The sequence below is a fragment of the Siphateles boraxobius genome, unplaced genomic scaffold (assembly GCF_051911475.1).
Source record: "Siphateles boraxobius isolate OS27281-9 unplaced genomic scaffold, OSU_SipBor_1 13, whole genome shotgun sequence".
NCBI classification, from domain to species: Eukaryota; Metazoa; Chordata; class Actinopteri; order Cypriniformes; family Leuciscidae; genus Siphateles; species Siphateles boraxobius.
The window spans coordinates 24,251,393-24,267,665 of NW_027508733.1; the positions used below are offsets into that span (position 1 = coordinate 24,251,393).

The 16,273-nt window shown below is 39.0% G+C and overlaps 1 protein-coding gene across 1 annotated transcript; it reads right to left on the reverse strand.

The window, feature by feature from the left end:
- Positions 1-284: 284 nt before the first annotated feature.
- Positions 285-9,601, reverse strand: LOC143736112 (vitellogenin-like). Its single transcript, XM_077226709.1, has 34 exons — positions 9,562-9,601; positions 9,453-9,473; positions 9,216-9,367; positions 8,839-9,090; positions 8,602-8,763; positions 8,180-8,328; positions 7,916-8,066; positions 7,644-7,801; positions 7,407-7,572; positions 7,197-7,322; positions 6,890-7,108; positions 6,586-6,803; positions 6,400-6,497; positions 6,150-6,274; positions 5,956-6,057; positions 5,751-5,870; positions 5,448-5,634; positions 4,359-4,461; positions 4,088-4,273; positions 3,889-3,988; positions 3,599-3,803; positions 3,258-3,517; positions 3,111-3,155; positions 2,909-2,986; positions 2,603-2,809; positions 2,367-2,509; positions 2,139-2,277; positions 1,924-2,053; positions 1,646-1,829; positions 1,448-1,542; positions 1,267-1,361; positions 1,005-1,170; positions 715-876; positions 285-485 (listed from the first exon to the last, which is right to left on the reverse strand). Exons 1-34 carry the CDS (start codon positions 9,599-9,601, stop codon positions 382-384), a joined length of 4,848 nt encoding a protein of 1,615 aa, XP_077082824.1. The 3' UTR covers positions 285-381.
- Positions 9,602-16,273: the final 6,672 nt, after the last annotated feature.

The following is a 16,273-nucleotide window of genomic DNA, read 5'->3' on the forward strand; positions in this document are numbered from 1 at the left end:
TATTAAAGGAATATAAAGTCCTGACGACATTTTTACTTGACATGCACTTTGATACTCAAGATGGTGGCAATTACTGTACCCTGCTTGGGTTTGAGACATGTAGGAGATGAATTACCCAATGGTCAGTAATTAAGAGAAACTGCTCATTTACTGTAGTGATTGCTCATTTATATTCTGTGCAAGTGGATGTTACTAACCCGGTATATATGGCTGTTACAGCAGAAGTAGACAACAATAGGAAATAGTGCTCTGGTTGTTAAATAAAGAAAAAAATAGTCAGCAAATTTTGAGAATGCTCATTCAGATTTATTGAAATTAAGGCGTTAATTTACAGTAGCTTCAAAAAAGATGCATTAAGTTCTGCTGAGCCAAGAATTGGGTTTAAGCACACTGCTCAGTGCAGCGACAGGCCATATGAGCATCTGTAGTCTCTCTCAAGTCTATACTCTTCTCATAGATTCCATCAAACATGTTGAGGTTGGAGTCTGTAACACAGGATATAAAAATGTAAGTGATATTTAGAAACCAAAATGTTATATTTTCCCATTCAGACAAAGTTACCTTAATCACTTGCATTTTGTTCGGCCTATGGTAATACTAATAAATGTCAGTGTTTGATTTTAAGATGTAAAATCTGCTTTCTCAAGGAAAAACCATATGAGAATTCCTGGATTGAGTCATATCAATCTTCAAACAAGTAATGAAATCACTTACCAGTGGAGAGGCAGTGGTATCCAACAGTGACAGGGATGGTTCTGATTGGTTCACAGCCTGACAGACAGCGCAGCACAGGCTCAACAGAGTAGCATTTAGATTCCTGTCCATTCAAAATCGCTTGCTTCTCCAGCTTCACAGATTCAAGTTTCATGCGGCATTCTGATAAATATATTAATATATCATGTGTATGTGATATATAACAAATAATAGGGAAAATATATTTTGTTTTTAAAATGTATTTCAAACATATGATATTGTTGTAATACACAGCATCAGACAAATCTTACGGCTGGCATCACGGCAGCTCTCAGCAGGAAGCACCCATGAGTGGGAAAAGCTGACTGAGCTCTTGGTCAGGTATCCACTGGGTGTGCGATACCCCTGCCTAATCTCTCCATCAGCCTTTCCACAGAGGCCACATGTCTGTCCCTTCATCCAGTCCACAACTTGAATCTATAAATGAAAATTTATGTCAGGAATTAACTCTGGATGATGCGTTTTTACTGAAGAACTTCAGTAGCTGATAAATACTCTTTAACTTGCAGTCACCTTCCATTGACCACTGGCAAAGTAGACTTCCTGAAGCCCGTGACTAGGAGCATAAAGTGACAAACCATCAGCATTCTTCCTGATCTGGATGGAGCCTAAACCAGAAGTGCATTTTAATTTATATTAACAAAACATGTTATGTGAATTAAGTCGAAGAGACCACATGGACCTAAGAACCTACCTGAGGGATGCTGATAGGGAAGACTGCTGATGGGAACTTCCATTTCATTAACTTTAACTTTTGTATCGGTGCCCAAAGAATACAACTCTACGTCACTGTTAAAGACAGGTGATCAACTCAGTAGAGTGGTATTAAAATTATAATCACAGTAAATAAACCTGCAGATTAAATGTATGGTTCACAACAGAGTGAACTTACATATCAGCAAGTTTAACGTTCATCCGTTTTTTTTCAGACTGTTCATCCTTCTTCAACAGAACAACAAATTTCAACTCAGGTGTGCAATCCTGGGCTAAGACTTGGTTGCAGGAAATGGGCATTTCCATCTTGAACCTCCTGTTGTTGAAGGTGGTGATTGTGTCCTGCATCATGCTGCACTGAGCTAAAAAAAAGAAAAAGAAAATACAAATCAAGCAACTGTGTGATTTCTGATTATATTTTATTTAATTCCTGCATGTCATATCACTTATTTATACCTGTGGTGTGTTCATAGAAATAGTTCTGGGCTCTGAACTGAATGTCCTGATCAATATGAATAGAAAGAGTTCCATCTGGATTGATGGGAACAGTTATAGGGAGAGGAATAGCCATCCTTGACAGAGTCATCTAGAGCAGAAAATAGTTACAGTAGTTGCCTTTTCTTTCTTTTATCTATGAGTGAGTCATAGTTTAAATATTATGGGTCACTCACCTCTGGAATCCTAGCAATGACATTCAAGGTACTCTTAGTTGGCAAGGCCACAGTCAGTTCAATCTCTTTCTCACTGTTCGTGGCTCTTTCAAACCTGAATCCTGCTTGCAAAGCTGCCATAGGGATGTGTTTAGACAACCTGTTTGAAAAGTGATGCATAAGGAAAAAGTATTCAAAACATAACAATTCTACAGTTATCGCAAAACAGTTCATGATCATTGTGTTTACTTTTTGGCATAGGTGATGGCAATAACTGGAAGCCTTTCAAATTCCCACTCTAGACGGACAGCAGGCAATTCTCCAAGGATTCCAGCATCAGCTTTGGTAATGACAGCATATTGTTGACACTCTGCACCCCAAGCAACCTTGCTCTGAAGAAGAACATGTATGTACAATTCAGACCAGTAGAAAATCAAGGACAGATTTAGACAACTGTGACATTTCGAACTTCAGCCTCAGCTTACATTGACTTTGTGCTTGCTCAGCAGGACACCATCAGCACACAACTTCCAGTTGTCATTCTCAGCAATGGAAGAAACAATGAGCTGCACTCTAGCAGTTGGCTTGTCAAAGAAAGCAGCAAGTTGGTAACCCAACAACTTGTGGTCCACTCTAACAACACGGGCGATTGCAGCAAAAACAGGTGGAACTGCATCCCCAAGATATTTAGCCTGAAAGAACAAACAAGCATTTAAGAAATTCATTCAAGATGTGTGAAATTCCTTTGTAGGTTTTGCTATAGACAAATGAAATCACAGAAATTGGTTCACCTGTTTTTTGATATGCTCAAAGCTAGATGCGGTGCTTCCACTGCTTACTGCCTTTGAGGCACCATGGTGTGCCATGAACTGCAGGCAAAGTTTTTGTATAGTACTAACTGTACTGGAAGGAACTCAATCTCTCCAAATATAGATATATGTTAATAGAAAACCTTTAGAAAGCAAGGAGCAAAAAGTATTCCTTAGTAATTACCTGATCTTTGTGGAATTTCTTGAAGGGCTCCATGTGATTGGTAGTCTGAAAACCCATAAGAAAAAAAGGAGAATGAATAAAAAATATGAGAGATTGATGATATAAATGTTAGCAACCGAGCCATCAAACAAGATCCCACATCCTCACCTCAGTCACACGAGAGCTGGACATGGAGGAGCTTGAACTGCTGCTGCTGCTGCTGCTGCTCCTGCGGCTGCTACTGCTGCTTTCAGAAGAGACAGACACATTTCTGTTTTCAGTCTCCAGGATTTCCCTCAGTTTCAACAGGAAGGCCTTTCCTTCTGGAGTCTCTTCATCAATGAGGCTGATTTGCTTAAGGAGCCTCTCAGCAGCTCTAGGACCAACTTGGACTTCAAGCTCCAGTCTTTCAACTGCAGGACCTTCAGCTAAAGTCAAAATGACAAAACTAATTACAATTTTATGTGAATATACATGATGCTTATTAAAGTAATTTTGTTTTGAAATACCTCTTGTCAGTGCAGCACGGGCTGAGTGCTGTCCAATTATGTAGAAGAGAGGAGAATTTCTGATAAAAGCAGCATTATGAGAGTGCACCTCAACACACCCCTTGATTTCAATGTATGGGACAGCAAGACAGAGAGTCTTGTGAAATGGAGCAGCAGCTCTCACAAGGGTCTCATCTGGCATGTCAGGATCAAGTATCTCAGAAGACTGAAACAGAAAATTAACAAGTACTGCAACAAATCTTGCCTCTTTTATTTTGAAGCATACTTCCACATATTCATGTGTTGCTTACCAATGTCTGGTAGTTTTGCAGGGACGACTCAGGTACCAATGGAACAACTCTCTCAGCAGTAGGATCTTCAATGTTTCTTGCCACAGCAAGAGTCTCAAATCTGTCAGAAAAAGAAAACGTTGGAAGAAACTGTTGTTCCTTCTTTGGGGAAATTCATTAAAAAAAAATTGTTACACTGACAAGACTAAGATTTCAATACCTCACATCAGCAATGTGTTCAGGAAGATCAACAGGCAGAACCTCCACCTTGTAGTTGCCCTTGAGAATGTCTGCTCTTGCAACCACTTTTCCAGGGGCAATTATACGGATTTCTCCTTTTGCCATAACAGCAGCTTGGATCAAGGCAGTGTTCACTCCCATCACAGCAAATTTCTGCAAAGCAATACTGAAACAAGAATAAGAGAGCTTATGTTTTTAAAGGCATTGTTGTATATGTAACTTCTTAGCTTCATGTGTTTTTAAAAGTGTACCTTGGTCTAGCTTCAACTTGGAGTTGAACATCAGTCTTCTTGAGCTGCTCAAGAGTCATAGTCTCAATCTCCTCAGGGAGAGGAGGTGTTATGGTGGCTTTAACTAGAAGGATGAAAAAATGAATATAAAACCAAGAAGTGATCTCATTTCAAAGGAAAGAACACTTAAAATTCAAAGGGACCTATCTTGCACCCAGCGCAATTGACTTTGTACACACGCATGAATAATTCCTATTTTGCACCCGCGCAATGCTGACTTTTCCCTCCACAGACGCACGCCGGCAAACTAGGGAATGAACTTGCGCTCCCTGGGTGGTTCAGCGCAAAAAAGGAGGCGTGTTCCGGCGCAAACAATCCCTGGTGCTATTTTGCAGTTCCAGAAAACAATTGCGCCACTGACCAGAAAAAACCTAGTCTAAAGTCAGTGGTGCGTTGCGCGTACAATCAGATGCTATTTTAAGCACGCATGCTTGGCCGTAATACAGACTGTGAACAACGCGCATACACTGTAGATGATTCTCTCATCTACACAGATGCATTTTCCTTTTTGCAAATGATACATTATTATAAGGAAAAATATTAAAACACAAGGGAAATCATTGTTGTGTCCATGACGATGGGAAAAATAGGCATAAAGCTTACACATTTACCCAAATTATTATATGCATGTTTCACCGAAGCTAATTTGGGTGGGTTTGTCCCATCTCCAATGTCACTTCTCTTTCTTTTACGGCCCTGACGAACATTGATCTCCTCGGCTGGGAACTGATTCTGAAGCGCGCCTGGTAAATGCGCCGTTATAATAGTATTGCGCCATGGAACAAGCGCACCTCGTTCATCATGCTCTTAAAGGGAATGTGATATAAACCTAATTGGTTTGTTTCCCTTTATGCCCAAACCACACCTATGAATAATGAAGCTACTTCAGACAAACCCCTTTTAGATTTGCGTCGAGCGCAAGAGTCATTTATCCCGCCGGTTAAATAGCAACAGCGCCGAGATCCGCCCACAAAGTTACTTGCGCTTTGCACTTGACACTTGCGTTTTAGATCGTTAAAATAGGGCCCTCTGAGAGAAAAAAAAACGTACCATTGAGACTTGCAGCTGCAACAACAGCTGAGTACAAACTGAGCTCCATGGGCAAACCAACTGTTGTTGGAAAGATACGACGCACTTCAGCTATAAGCAGGGGTTTGGCACGCTGCCAGACAATTCCTTCCTCCAAAGCTTTAAGGGCACCCTTCAATAGTTCACGTGGTTTGGGTCCAGTGACAAGCTGGGGATTTTATGAAATGACAAAATAAATTTAAAATAAATAAAAAACAAGAATTACGGAAATATAACAAATTATTAAATAAGTCAAAACAGGATACATGAACTTGAACCCAATACCGGTATTGCTTGTTCAATGATGGATCTGTCAATACTGGCGAAAGCCAATTCCTGTCCAAACACTTTTACATATGCTGATGCCAATGGCTGATTGGTTGGCAGAGCCTTCCAGTTTATGAGCTGAAAATGTAAACAAAAGAAATCATGTGTTTTTATATGTCACGTCTTTAATTTAACAGCATTCAATAAAATACAAATAACTTACGGCTCTCAGGGTGCGCTTAATCTTTGTGATACGGTCAACACTTTCATCTGCAGCAGGAGATTTCAGAAGAGCCTCCTGGATTCCTTCAGTTCTCACTCCGACCTGTTTGAGAGAATCAACTAAGTGAAGACTGAAAACATTTTACAACCATGAATCAGATTTTTAATAAAGAAGAAGTAGTCTTGGTTGTCCACCTCAAGAACATCAGCAGCAGCTCCAGCCAGGTAAGCACGTGCTTTAGCTACAACAGCTCTCGGCAGGATAGTGGCGGCATCATTGATCATGTAGGCACTACCAGCAGCTCCAATCATAAGAGGAGCTGCACCAGGACAGAGATAAGAATCCAATTAATATGATATTTTTTATGTCAGATGAATTTTTAAACATTTTAAGAAATACCCAAGACGCTGATTTTAGCTCTCTTAAAAAATTGTCTACACTCACTATGATAGAAGTCCAGCTGAATGGCTCTGCTGAAACGGAAGCTAAGCCTGTCCAGTTTGCGACTCAGGAGCTTGATGGCAACATTAGCTGCACCCGCACTGAAATGTACAACCATGATTACCTCTAGCTTATGCTCAAATGGTGTGATAAATTAAAATATTTGAAAAAGGATTTTATTATTCTTACACAGATGCCATATCAGGTGCAGTAATTCTGGTCAAGGACTTTATGTGGGAATAGGCAAAGCTTGCAACCTGCATGTTAGTCTCAGTCTTCAAAGCACCAGCAAAATTGGAGACGAGAGCCACTGAGGGCTTGGACTCAAACAACACAACACAAGCAACCATACGCACTTCAGGGTGGAGAGCCCTGTCCAAAACAAGCTGCAGGGCCACTGGCTGAACCTGAAAACAAGGTTAGTATATTATTGAAAGAAAATATGCACAATCATCTTTTACAGCAGTTCATTCCTACAATGTCTGACACTTACAAGTTTGTGATCTTTCTTGGCAATGTTCCTCAGGGCCAAGATGGCATCAACCTGGACTCTAATGGGTAGAGAAGTAGCTGTAGTTTTTAGTACAGGAAGGAGCTTCATGATGGGTTTAAGACTAGCAGGGTGACCAGCATTGCCCAGAACTTTCAAAGCCAAAGTGATTTCAGGAATGTCATTCTTCGATATGGCCTCTGCAGCATTATCATGGATGGGCTGAGAAGTTTGAGGCACGTACAATTAGACAAATATTAAAATATTATATGTCCAATGCCGAAATAAATGGATGTCTTGAGGTGTTTACCCTGAGGAGCTCGGCAGGGCAAGTGGGAACTGCAACGCAGTGTTTGGCAATCATGGAACCATATCCAAGCATGACGACTTCACGCAGAGCAGGGATTGTGGCAATTTTCTCGTGCATAGCCAAACTCTGTTCAACAACATACAGAAATGATTAATTTGATTTTGGTAAGATTTGAAGAACAGCACTTTGAGTATAGTAAGATGTACCCACAGCTGTCAACTGGATGGTCTCCAAATCAGCAGTGACCATTTGCAGAGCAACCACAAGAGCCTGAATGAACTCAGGAATGGTAAGTTCACCAGCCAGAAACTTCTCCTTGATGAATTTTACAATAACTGGTGTGCCAACAGCAGGAAGAGCATCCAGAAGCCAGCGCCTAACAGATTCATTGTTTTAACATTTTTAATATTTAACTATATTGCTGCTAACATTTTTACAAAATTCTACCTGTAAACTGGTTTGTCCTTGAACTGAGCCCAGATAGCCTCAATATTCTCCAAGGTGGCAACACGCAAGAGCTGGATGAGCTCAAGAAACCTTTGTGGAGCATCATCATGGACCATGGCCACATTATTTTCAACCATGTGCTTCAGGACCTCGACAATCTAGTGAGAATATAGGCAATGTTCATGCATCAAGTCTTGACAGTTCAATGTGGATGGATTTTGTTATAATTTAGTGCTTTGATGCAATAAAGGTGAATTCATCTACATCTTTACCTGCACTTGTGCATCACTGATCTTCATGAGTTGAATGGGGGTCTGAAGAATCTCAGTTGCAAACTCATACTGCAGGGATCCACGAGCCAAGTAATCAGCTTTGATTGGAACAACAGGGTTTTTCTGAATCTCTTCAAATGCCAAGGTTTGTCTGTAACAACAAATATAGATTTATTTCTCTACCTTCACTTTTTGAAAAATAATGAAATATGTGAAGTATTACTTTATATTTTTAAGAAAAATCTTGCTGAGTATCAATCATACTTTGCTTCCATCTGGGCAGCACCATGGATCTCATTGAAGGGTGAAAACTGATGCACTTCCTCAACTGTTGCTTCAGCAATCAGTACACCGGCGGCAGATGGTTTCATGATGTAGTTGTAAGATGCAGTTTCAATCAGACTCTTGACCCTCTGTTGAGAGACAGGTAAATGTCATTTTTTTGCTCTAGAGAATGTTTTGTGAGTGCAAGGTAAAGTTTTGGTCCATTTTCTCAGAAGAGAAAGACTTTACATCTTTAAGCACATAGCTGCTTAAAGTTAATTTTGTAAATATTTAGGAGTACATTAGCATATAGATTGCCTCAAAGCCAACGGATATGGACTAAAAGATAAACAATTTAGCATTATCAATAGCTAACAACTTAATAGGTGCATTTCTCAATTCTGTGTTGTCTTCTTCATTACCTCTGTGCATTCAGCACACCTCTCAGTGTACACCAAGCCAGTGCGCCTTATAATTCTCTCCTGGCAGTGGTTCAGATCCTTAGACTTGGTGATAATAACGTGGTTGGCCTTTGTATCCTCATTGATGACATAGTGGGTCCTGCAAACTCCCTGAACTCCATCCTTGAAGGACAAGTAAAAAAAATTAGATTGCAGAACTCAAAAAAGATCAAAAACATACTGGGATCACTTTCTTACCTCTTGCAGCTCATAGATGTTCTGGGTCTTCTTGAGGTTGAGCTGAAGGATGTTGAGGATTCCTCTGTGCAGGTTCAGTACTGTAGGGGAGACTCCTGCAGGGGCGAATACCTTTCCAACCACACCATTAACATATTCAAACTTGATGGGAATCTGAAGCTGAGCAGTCAGAGCTGAGGTGAGCTTAGTGGCAGGAACAAATGGATCCTTGGGCCAAATGCCAGCATACTCGTGGAGTTTAGGATCCGCGAGCTGTAAAGGAACATATCACTTAAAATTGTTATGCCATTGCTTGTAACAGTGGGTGCTAGCTGGGACTTTTTTGTTGTTGTTGTGTTTTACCGTGAAATTTTATATAATTTTTTAATAGTCATTACCTTCATCAGGAAGGTGTTCTCTGTGACGGCACTAAGGTGAACCTTGCTGCTGACTTTTATTCCTGCTCTGGCCAGACCTTCTTGAGGAAGACCACCCAAGAGCAGAGCCTCATACTTGTACACATAGGTCTTATCAGGGGCAAATTCAGGAACTGAAACATAATTATATATATTTTAGTCTATTTTAGAATTAATTTGTTGCTTAAAAGAAAATTAAACTTTTAAATGAACACTTACCAAGGTTAATCTGTTGACTCGCTAAAAGAAACAATATAGACAATGAGACAAAACTCTAAAAATAAATTTTTGCATCTAAAATCTTTTTTCTAACAAAGAAATGTCTTACCCACAAAGGCCAGAGTCAAGGCAAGCACAACAGCTCTCATGGCTGGTGGTTTGTGAAGATTTCAAGAAAATAACAGACTTTATAGTTTTTATTTTTGCTGACCAAATGTTAATTCTAAAATAATGATTAACAAATGTTAACAAATGCTTTTGCTGGTAAGATGATTGATAAGTAGATATAGATATTAGAGTTTAGGTTACCCTGGCCTCTCATCCATAGGCCAAAGTCCACAGTGAAATGCTTATTATTATTACATATTTAATTATTTCTTTTAATGAAAGATTGTTTAGAATACTTCCAATTTTTCAAATTTGTTCAGAATACTTTCACTTTTACTTAAATATAACAATGCAATATAACACACTTAAAATTGCGCTTAGTAGTACATCAGTCAAAGGAAGCCATGACTAGATACTTTCAGAATAGGTGAAAGGGCAATGTCATGTCATTTGCATCATGCAAGTTTGACTTGGAACAGAGCAAACAAATCAAGAATTCATGGTCATTGGTTCTAATATTGATAAACATCCAAATCACATATGGTTATCATCTAATATTTATGCATATGGCAATATTTAATAAGAATTCACAAAACATCAAAAGTGAACTTCTGTGGACATTATATAATTATTATATGTTCTTTGTACCTGGACAAAGGTATTAAAAGAACAGTTGTGTGGATGGTGCAGTGTTTAGTATACATGATACAACCAAGATGATACAGTATCTACAGTTTCATAGATAAGTTTATAGCTATGCTTCAGCGAAAATAAAATAAAATGTAATGTCAAAAACGTGTGGTGTTTTTGGCAGTTTTTTTATGCATTGCAGAGCAATATTTACAACACTTTACAATTGAGCTAATTATGTTAAAATTAGTTAATGCATTAGGTATTGGATTTAACAATGAACAATATTCTTCACAACATTTATTAATTTATTAATCTTGGTCAATGTAAAATATTCTTCATTGTTAGTTCATAATGTATCAAATAATGTCAACGCATGCAATTATGTGGATGACAATGCATAGATGTATGTCTGATATTGTTACATCAAAAGAAATATCACAATTGGTACTTAAGACCATGTTTATTAATATTAAGGGGGGGGGGGGGGAGTAACATATTTACCTGATAAACTAGCAATTGAGTTACATGTTTTTAGAGCTTTAACCCATGTTTAGTTTGTGTATATATTTTATTTGTTTAATTGTGTTTTTTTTTTTACTTTGCAATTTTGCTTCAGCAGTTAAACACACTCATCTGTACAGTACCGGGCCATGTGGGCTTCTGCAGTTTCTCTCAGATATTCAGTCTTCTCAATACTGCTCAAATTTGCAGAAAGGTTGGATTTCAGGGTCTGAAACAAAAGCATCACATGAAACTAGCTACTGAAAAAAAATCAGTGAGAATGTATGAAAATTCATTGGATGTCTTACTAGAAGGCAGGCAGTGGTATCCAACAGTGATATGACAAGTCCTAATTGGCAGACAGCCAGCCAGGCAGCAACACAGGCTCAACAGAGTAGCATTTGGATTCTTGCCTATTTGCTTCTTGCTGCTTCTTCAGTTCCACAGTTTCAAGCGTCATGTGAAACTCTGGGGAAGATGGTATACAATAAAAGCATTTCATTTGAGTAAATTGTTGTCACAGGATGAGCAGTAAAACACTTATGGCTGACATCAAGGCAGCTCTCAGCAGGAAGCACCCATGATTGGGAAAAGCTGACTGAGCTCTTGGTCAGGTATCCACTGGGTGTGCGATACTCCTGTCTGATCTCTCCATCAGCCTTTCCACAGAGGCCACATGTCTGTCCCTTCATCCAGTCCGGAACGTAAATCTGCAAAATCGGGGAAACCTCTATTTATCTTACAATGGATGGTAATAACCATCTGTCTGGTACAATAAATAATTAGCATCATATTTATTTTTCAGTTGACATTGTGTATTACAGTTTTTTATGATCGCTATAAAAAATTTTTTAATACTTTTAACAATTTTCATCCGTCTGTAGGCTATACAATTGATACATTTCTTGTTGCTTTGACACAAAATGCATACAGTTAACACAAATTTAAATTGCTTAAACTTCTTTTACATAAGCTCAACCAATACCAAAACAATGGATTTTTTCTGCCAAATTTACAAATGCTTTCACACTGCATGTCAGAACAGATAACATCATGTTTTAAACCTAACTTATAGGCTAAAGTCAGACTGAATGGCTTTTCATATTGTGAACTAAAACACAAATATATCTCCTGTATTTTATCCCATTGCTACAGAGAAACAACTGATTGAAGTTATGCAAATATGGGACAATGTGGCCTTTCCACAATTCTCGCGCAGTCACAGTCTGGTTTGACGCCCATCAGAGGATGATGTCTCTTTCCTCTTTTACTCCCCTTTCCTCAACTCCATTAAGGAGTTTTTCTTATCCTGGAGATGGAAGGTTTTTGACCATCGTCCACAGGACCAAATGTCCTTCCTGGATGCAGTGGATGCTGCATGCCACGACATCACAGCTGAACACTGCCAGGGGTGGATAAGTCATGCCAAAAGATTCTTCCCAAGATGCCTTGCCAGAGAAAATATCAGGTGTGATGTGGATGAGAACATGTGGCCAAATGCAGGAGACCGGGCAGATTAGAAGATGGCTTTTTCTGTTTGTATATTTTTGTATTTCAACATACAGTAATACTGCAAATGCCAGCTATATTGCATATTTTAGTTATTTTGCAGAAATATCCTGTTGTAAATAAAGCCTTTACAGCAGCAATTCTTTCTCTTTCTTCTTTTTTATCATAAACCATACATTCTATAAAGCTACTCTGAGAAGGTTCATTCATTTTTTGTATTCACCATGTTCACCATTTTGTATTGAATTTCTGCAGCAAAAGAATCAAAATGCACACATTTACAAAACCCAAACAAAAAAAATGTAGGGAACAAAATTGAGCACATCAATGAAACAGCCAACAATGGACAAGACCTGACAAAGAACATGGGAAAAACAGGGATATAAATACACATAGGTTAACAAAATAACAAGACTCACCTGGGAACAATCAAAATTAATGAACAGGGGAACTAGTCAAAAAAAGGACTACAAAGGACGACAAAACCTAACACAGGAACTAAGCAGTTAACACAGAAACAATAGGAACAGAAAAAACAAGACAAGTTCTTAAACGTCTGATTGAATTTTTAAAGGGGTGGTTTACTGCTTTTTTTCTTTCTTTGCATGACTGTGTTTATGAGGTGCAATATAACATGTCTTCGTGTTTTTTTGTTTTTTTAAGCCTTATTTTTCATAAATTTCACCTTTGTTGTAAGCCGCTTTCTCCTCTGTCATTTGAACCATAGACATCATATGATAGCTATGATTTGAACGACCGGTTGACTTCCTGATTCTATGAAACCACTCCCTCAGAAACAAGCAATGGGCTAAGATTGGTTAGTTGGGCCGCTGTGTTGCAATTAGCTAAACTGCTTTGGAAAGTTCACGCCCATTACCTTTACAGGCGAAAGCTGGATGTGCTCCGGTTAAATGTAAATAATGGTGTCAATACTGCGTATCAGCTTGAGCCAGAATCAGACCCAGAAAGCGGCAATGAAGAGAGTCAAGCAGAACCTCCCCAAACACGGCTCTTACAAAACGTTTCTGAATGGTACATTTTTGAATCATTATTATTATTCTATTCTACTATTATTATATAAGAATTTCGATATGCTGTTACTTGAAAACGCTACTGCTGCTTGTTAGCTTTTGAGATACGGTTTTCTCTTGATTAAATGTTTAATATAACTGAATAAATGACTGATTATTACAGTATTTAAATTAATTGTTTTGTCGATATAATGAACAACCGTTTATCTGTTCACAAAACTTAGTTTACTCGGTGTATTGTTTTCTTTAGGTGTACATGTGGCAACTGTGTTAAAATGCCAACAGAACGTGAAAACATCTGATAACAGCACCTGAAGTTTGCTGTTGCGATTACATATAATTTTTGAACTTTATACATGTTTGTCTTATACACACAAAATAGCAAAGAACTAACTAGCTACAAACAGCATTGCCATTGGTTTACGTTCTTGATCAAATCGAAAAATAACGTAATAAAGTATACATGGAAAATACATTTACAAAATTAGTACATAATTACAAATTCAGGTCCAAAATGTTTGTACGCGTTTGTCATAGACACACGAAATAGCATAACTAAGTGGCTATTAAAGCCAGCGCTGGCATTTGTTTACGTCCTTGATAAAAACTAAAGCATTACGTCTAAAATTATACATGCAAATACATTTAAAATGATTAAGTCTTACTTGTAGGTTGTGGCCCAACAACTGCTGCCTCTGGTTTTAAACTTGGAACTGCTTCATTCTTTAGTAACAGTTTCTTGTTGAATCCGGCATTGAATTTAGTGGAGATTCTGGAAGCTGTCTTCCGTAAAATGCGCAGCACAGAGAGCTAAATTACGATTGTAATTTTCAGGAACATAATCAAACATAAATTGTAGCCATTGTTGACGAACTACAGCGTCCGTAGGAAGCCCGAACACAGAAGACCTGACAGCTAGATGAAAATAACACACTTTCGACGGCATGGCTACTGCTCTCTACTATATCTCTTCCTCTTCGACAAAGCAGCAGAAATATTGCCATGCCCCTATTGCATATTCCGGAGGTAGGGTTGATGTAAATGTATGGGTTAGTTACGTATAAAACCCAGGAGTATCTCGTTGTAGTCCCATTCGAGTCGTTTTTGTAGGCATTAAACTTCCTGATTTTTAAAAGACGATATCTCTGCTTACGTTGAACTTTCAGCTCAGCCACTTAGCAGATACTGTTCATGCACCAACAGCAACATTACACACTATTTAAAATGAAAAAAGTGAAATCGCAATCAACCACCCCTTTAAAATGATAAAATTCAATAATTTCATAGAATGACCCCATTTTCTGGTCTGTCAAGTTATGTCTTACCTTCCACTGGTCAGTGGAATAATAGACCTCTTGAAGACCATGCCCTGGTGCATAGAGAGCGATACCTTGACCTTTCTGTTCAATTGGGCCTGGACAGCCTCAAAAGGCAAAGCGATTGGAAGAACCAAGTTTGACATTGACATGGTCATCTGCAAATTCATAAATTTCTTAAATTGCTTTTAAAAAAGGCATAGTAAACCAATCATTAGATTGTTGTTTACCTTTGGGGTCTTAATAATGATGTCCAGGGTCCTTTCAGTTGGGAAAAGTATGAACAGTTAAATCTGTCTCTCTGTGTTTTTTTCATAGCTAATGGCCAATCCAGTCATTTGAGCTGCACTAGGAATGTAGGCTATTCAGCCAAACTTGAATAGGAAATAAAAATAAAAATGTGTTTATTTTTTTACATTTATAAAGTGGAACATTTGCTAAATGAAGAGTAACCAAACTTATTGGCATAGGTGGTAATAATTCTGGGCACGTTCTCACACTTCACTTTGAGATATGCCATAGGACTTGAACCATGGTGGCAAATCCCTGCGTTGATGGAAATTGGATATTGTTGGCACTCTGCACCCCAGGCAATACTTGAGCATCCCACTTAAACAGGATTACTAAACACAATTGTGTTTAGGCAGGTTGAAGCTAAACCCTACACAACACTGGCCACCCAGGAGCAAGATTGTATACCCTTGACATAACAGAAAGTGGTAACTGAAACCTAAACCCATTTCATCAAATTTCTTACAGCAGCTTTGTGTTTGCTCGGCAGAATGCCATCTGCACACATCTTCCAGTTGTCCTTAACTGGAGACCACAATGATCTGCACTCTTGAGGTGGGCCTGTCCAGGTAAGCAATAAACTGGTACCCCAACAACTTGCGATTAACTCTCACAACTCGTGCAATGATTGCGACCACTGGAGTCCCCAATGAATCTAGCCTGCTGCCATTTAAATACATTTACCAATTAATTGATGTAAAACAAAGTTTTAAAGGAGTGGTAAAATGCCCTTTTCACAAGATGTAAAATAAATCTCTGATGTCCCCAGAGTGTGTGTGTGTGTGTGTGTGTGTGTGTGTGTGTGTGTGTGTGTGTGTGTGTGTGTGTGTGTGTGTGTGTGTGTGTGTGTGTGTGTGTGTGTGTGTGTGTGTGTGTTTTTAGCACAAGTTTTAGCACAAAATACCCCACAGATATTTTTATATAGCATGTTAAAGTTGTCACTTTTTGAGGGTTAGCAAAAACACACCGTTCCCTTTCGTTGTCACTCCGAGTTACGTCGGATGACGACGAATGGGGTTTCGCTTAGAAAGCCTATCAACTTCGAGTATTACAAAACGAGCCAATGGCAAGGAAATGCCATGGGTCTGCGGAATTGCATGGCGTAACTCCGCCCCACCTCGTGGGTATAAAAGGAGGAAGCCGGCAGCAAGCAGATATGTTTTCGCTTCGGAGCCAAGTGTATTCTTCTCTCCACAAGCCATCTCTGAATTGTCAGCTTTACAAACGAGTACCTCGAGTGTTGGTGTGACGGCGATCTACGGCGAGAGCGTGCTTCCTGCTGATCTGTTGCAGTGGTCTGCCAGTCGGTGCGTTTCTCCCCGGGTGCTTCAACACTTGAGTTTTCTCTCACTAAAAGAGCTTACACGTGGCACGTCTTTTTAAAGATGTCTCGCCCGTGTACTTCTGGTTGCGGCAGATTGGTATCGGACTC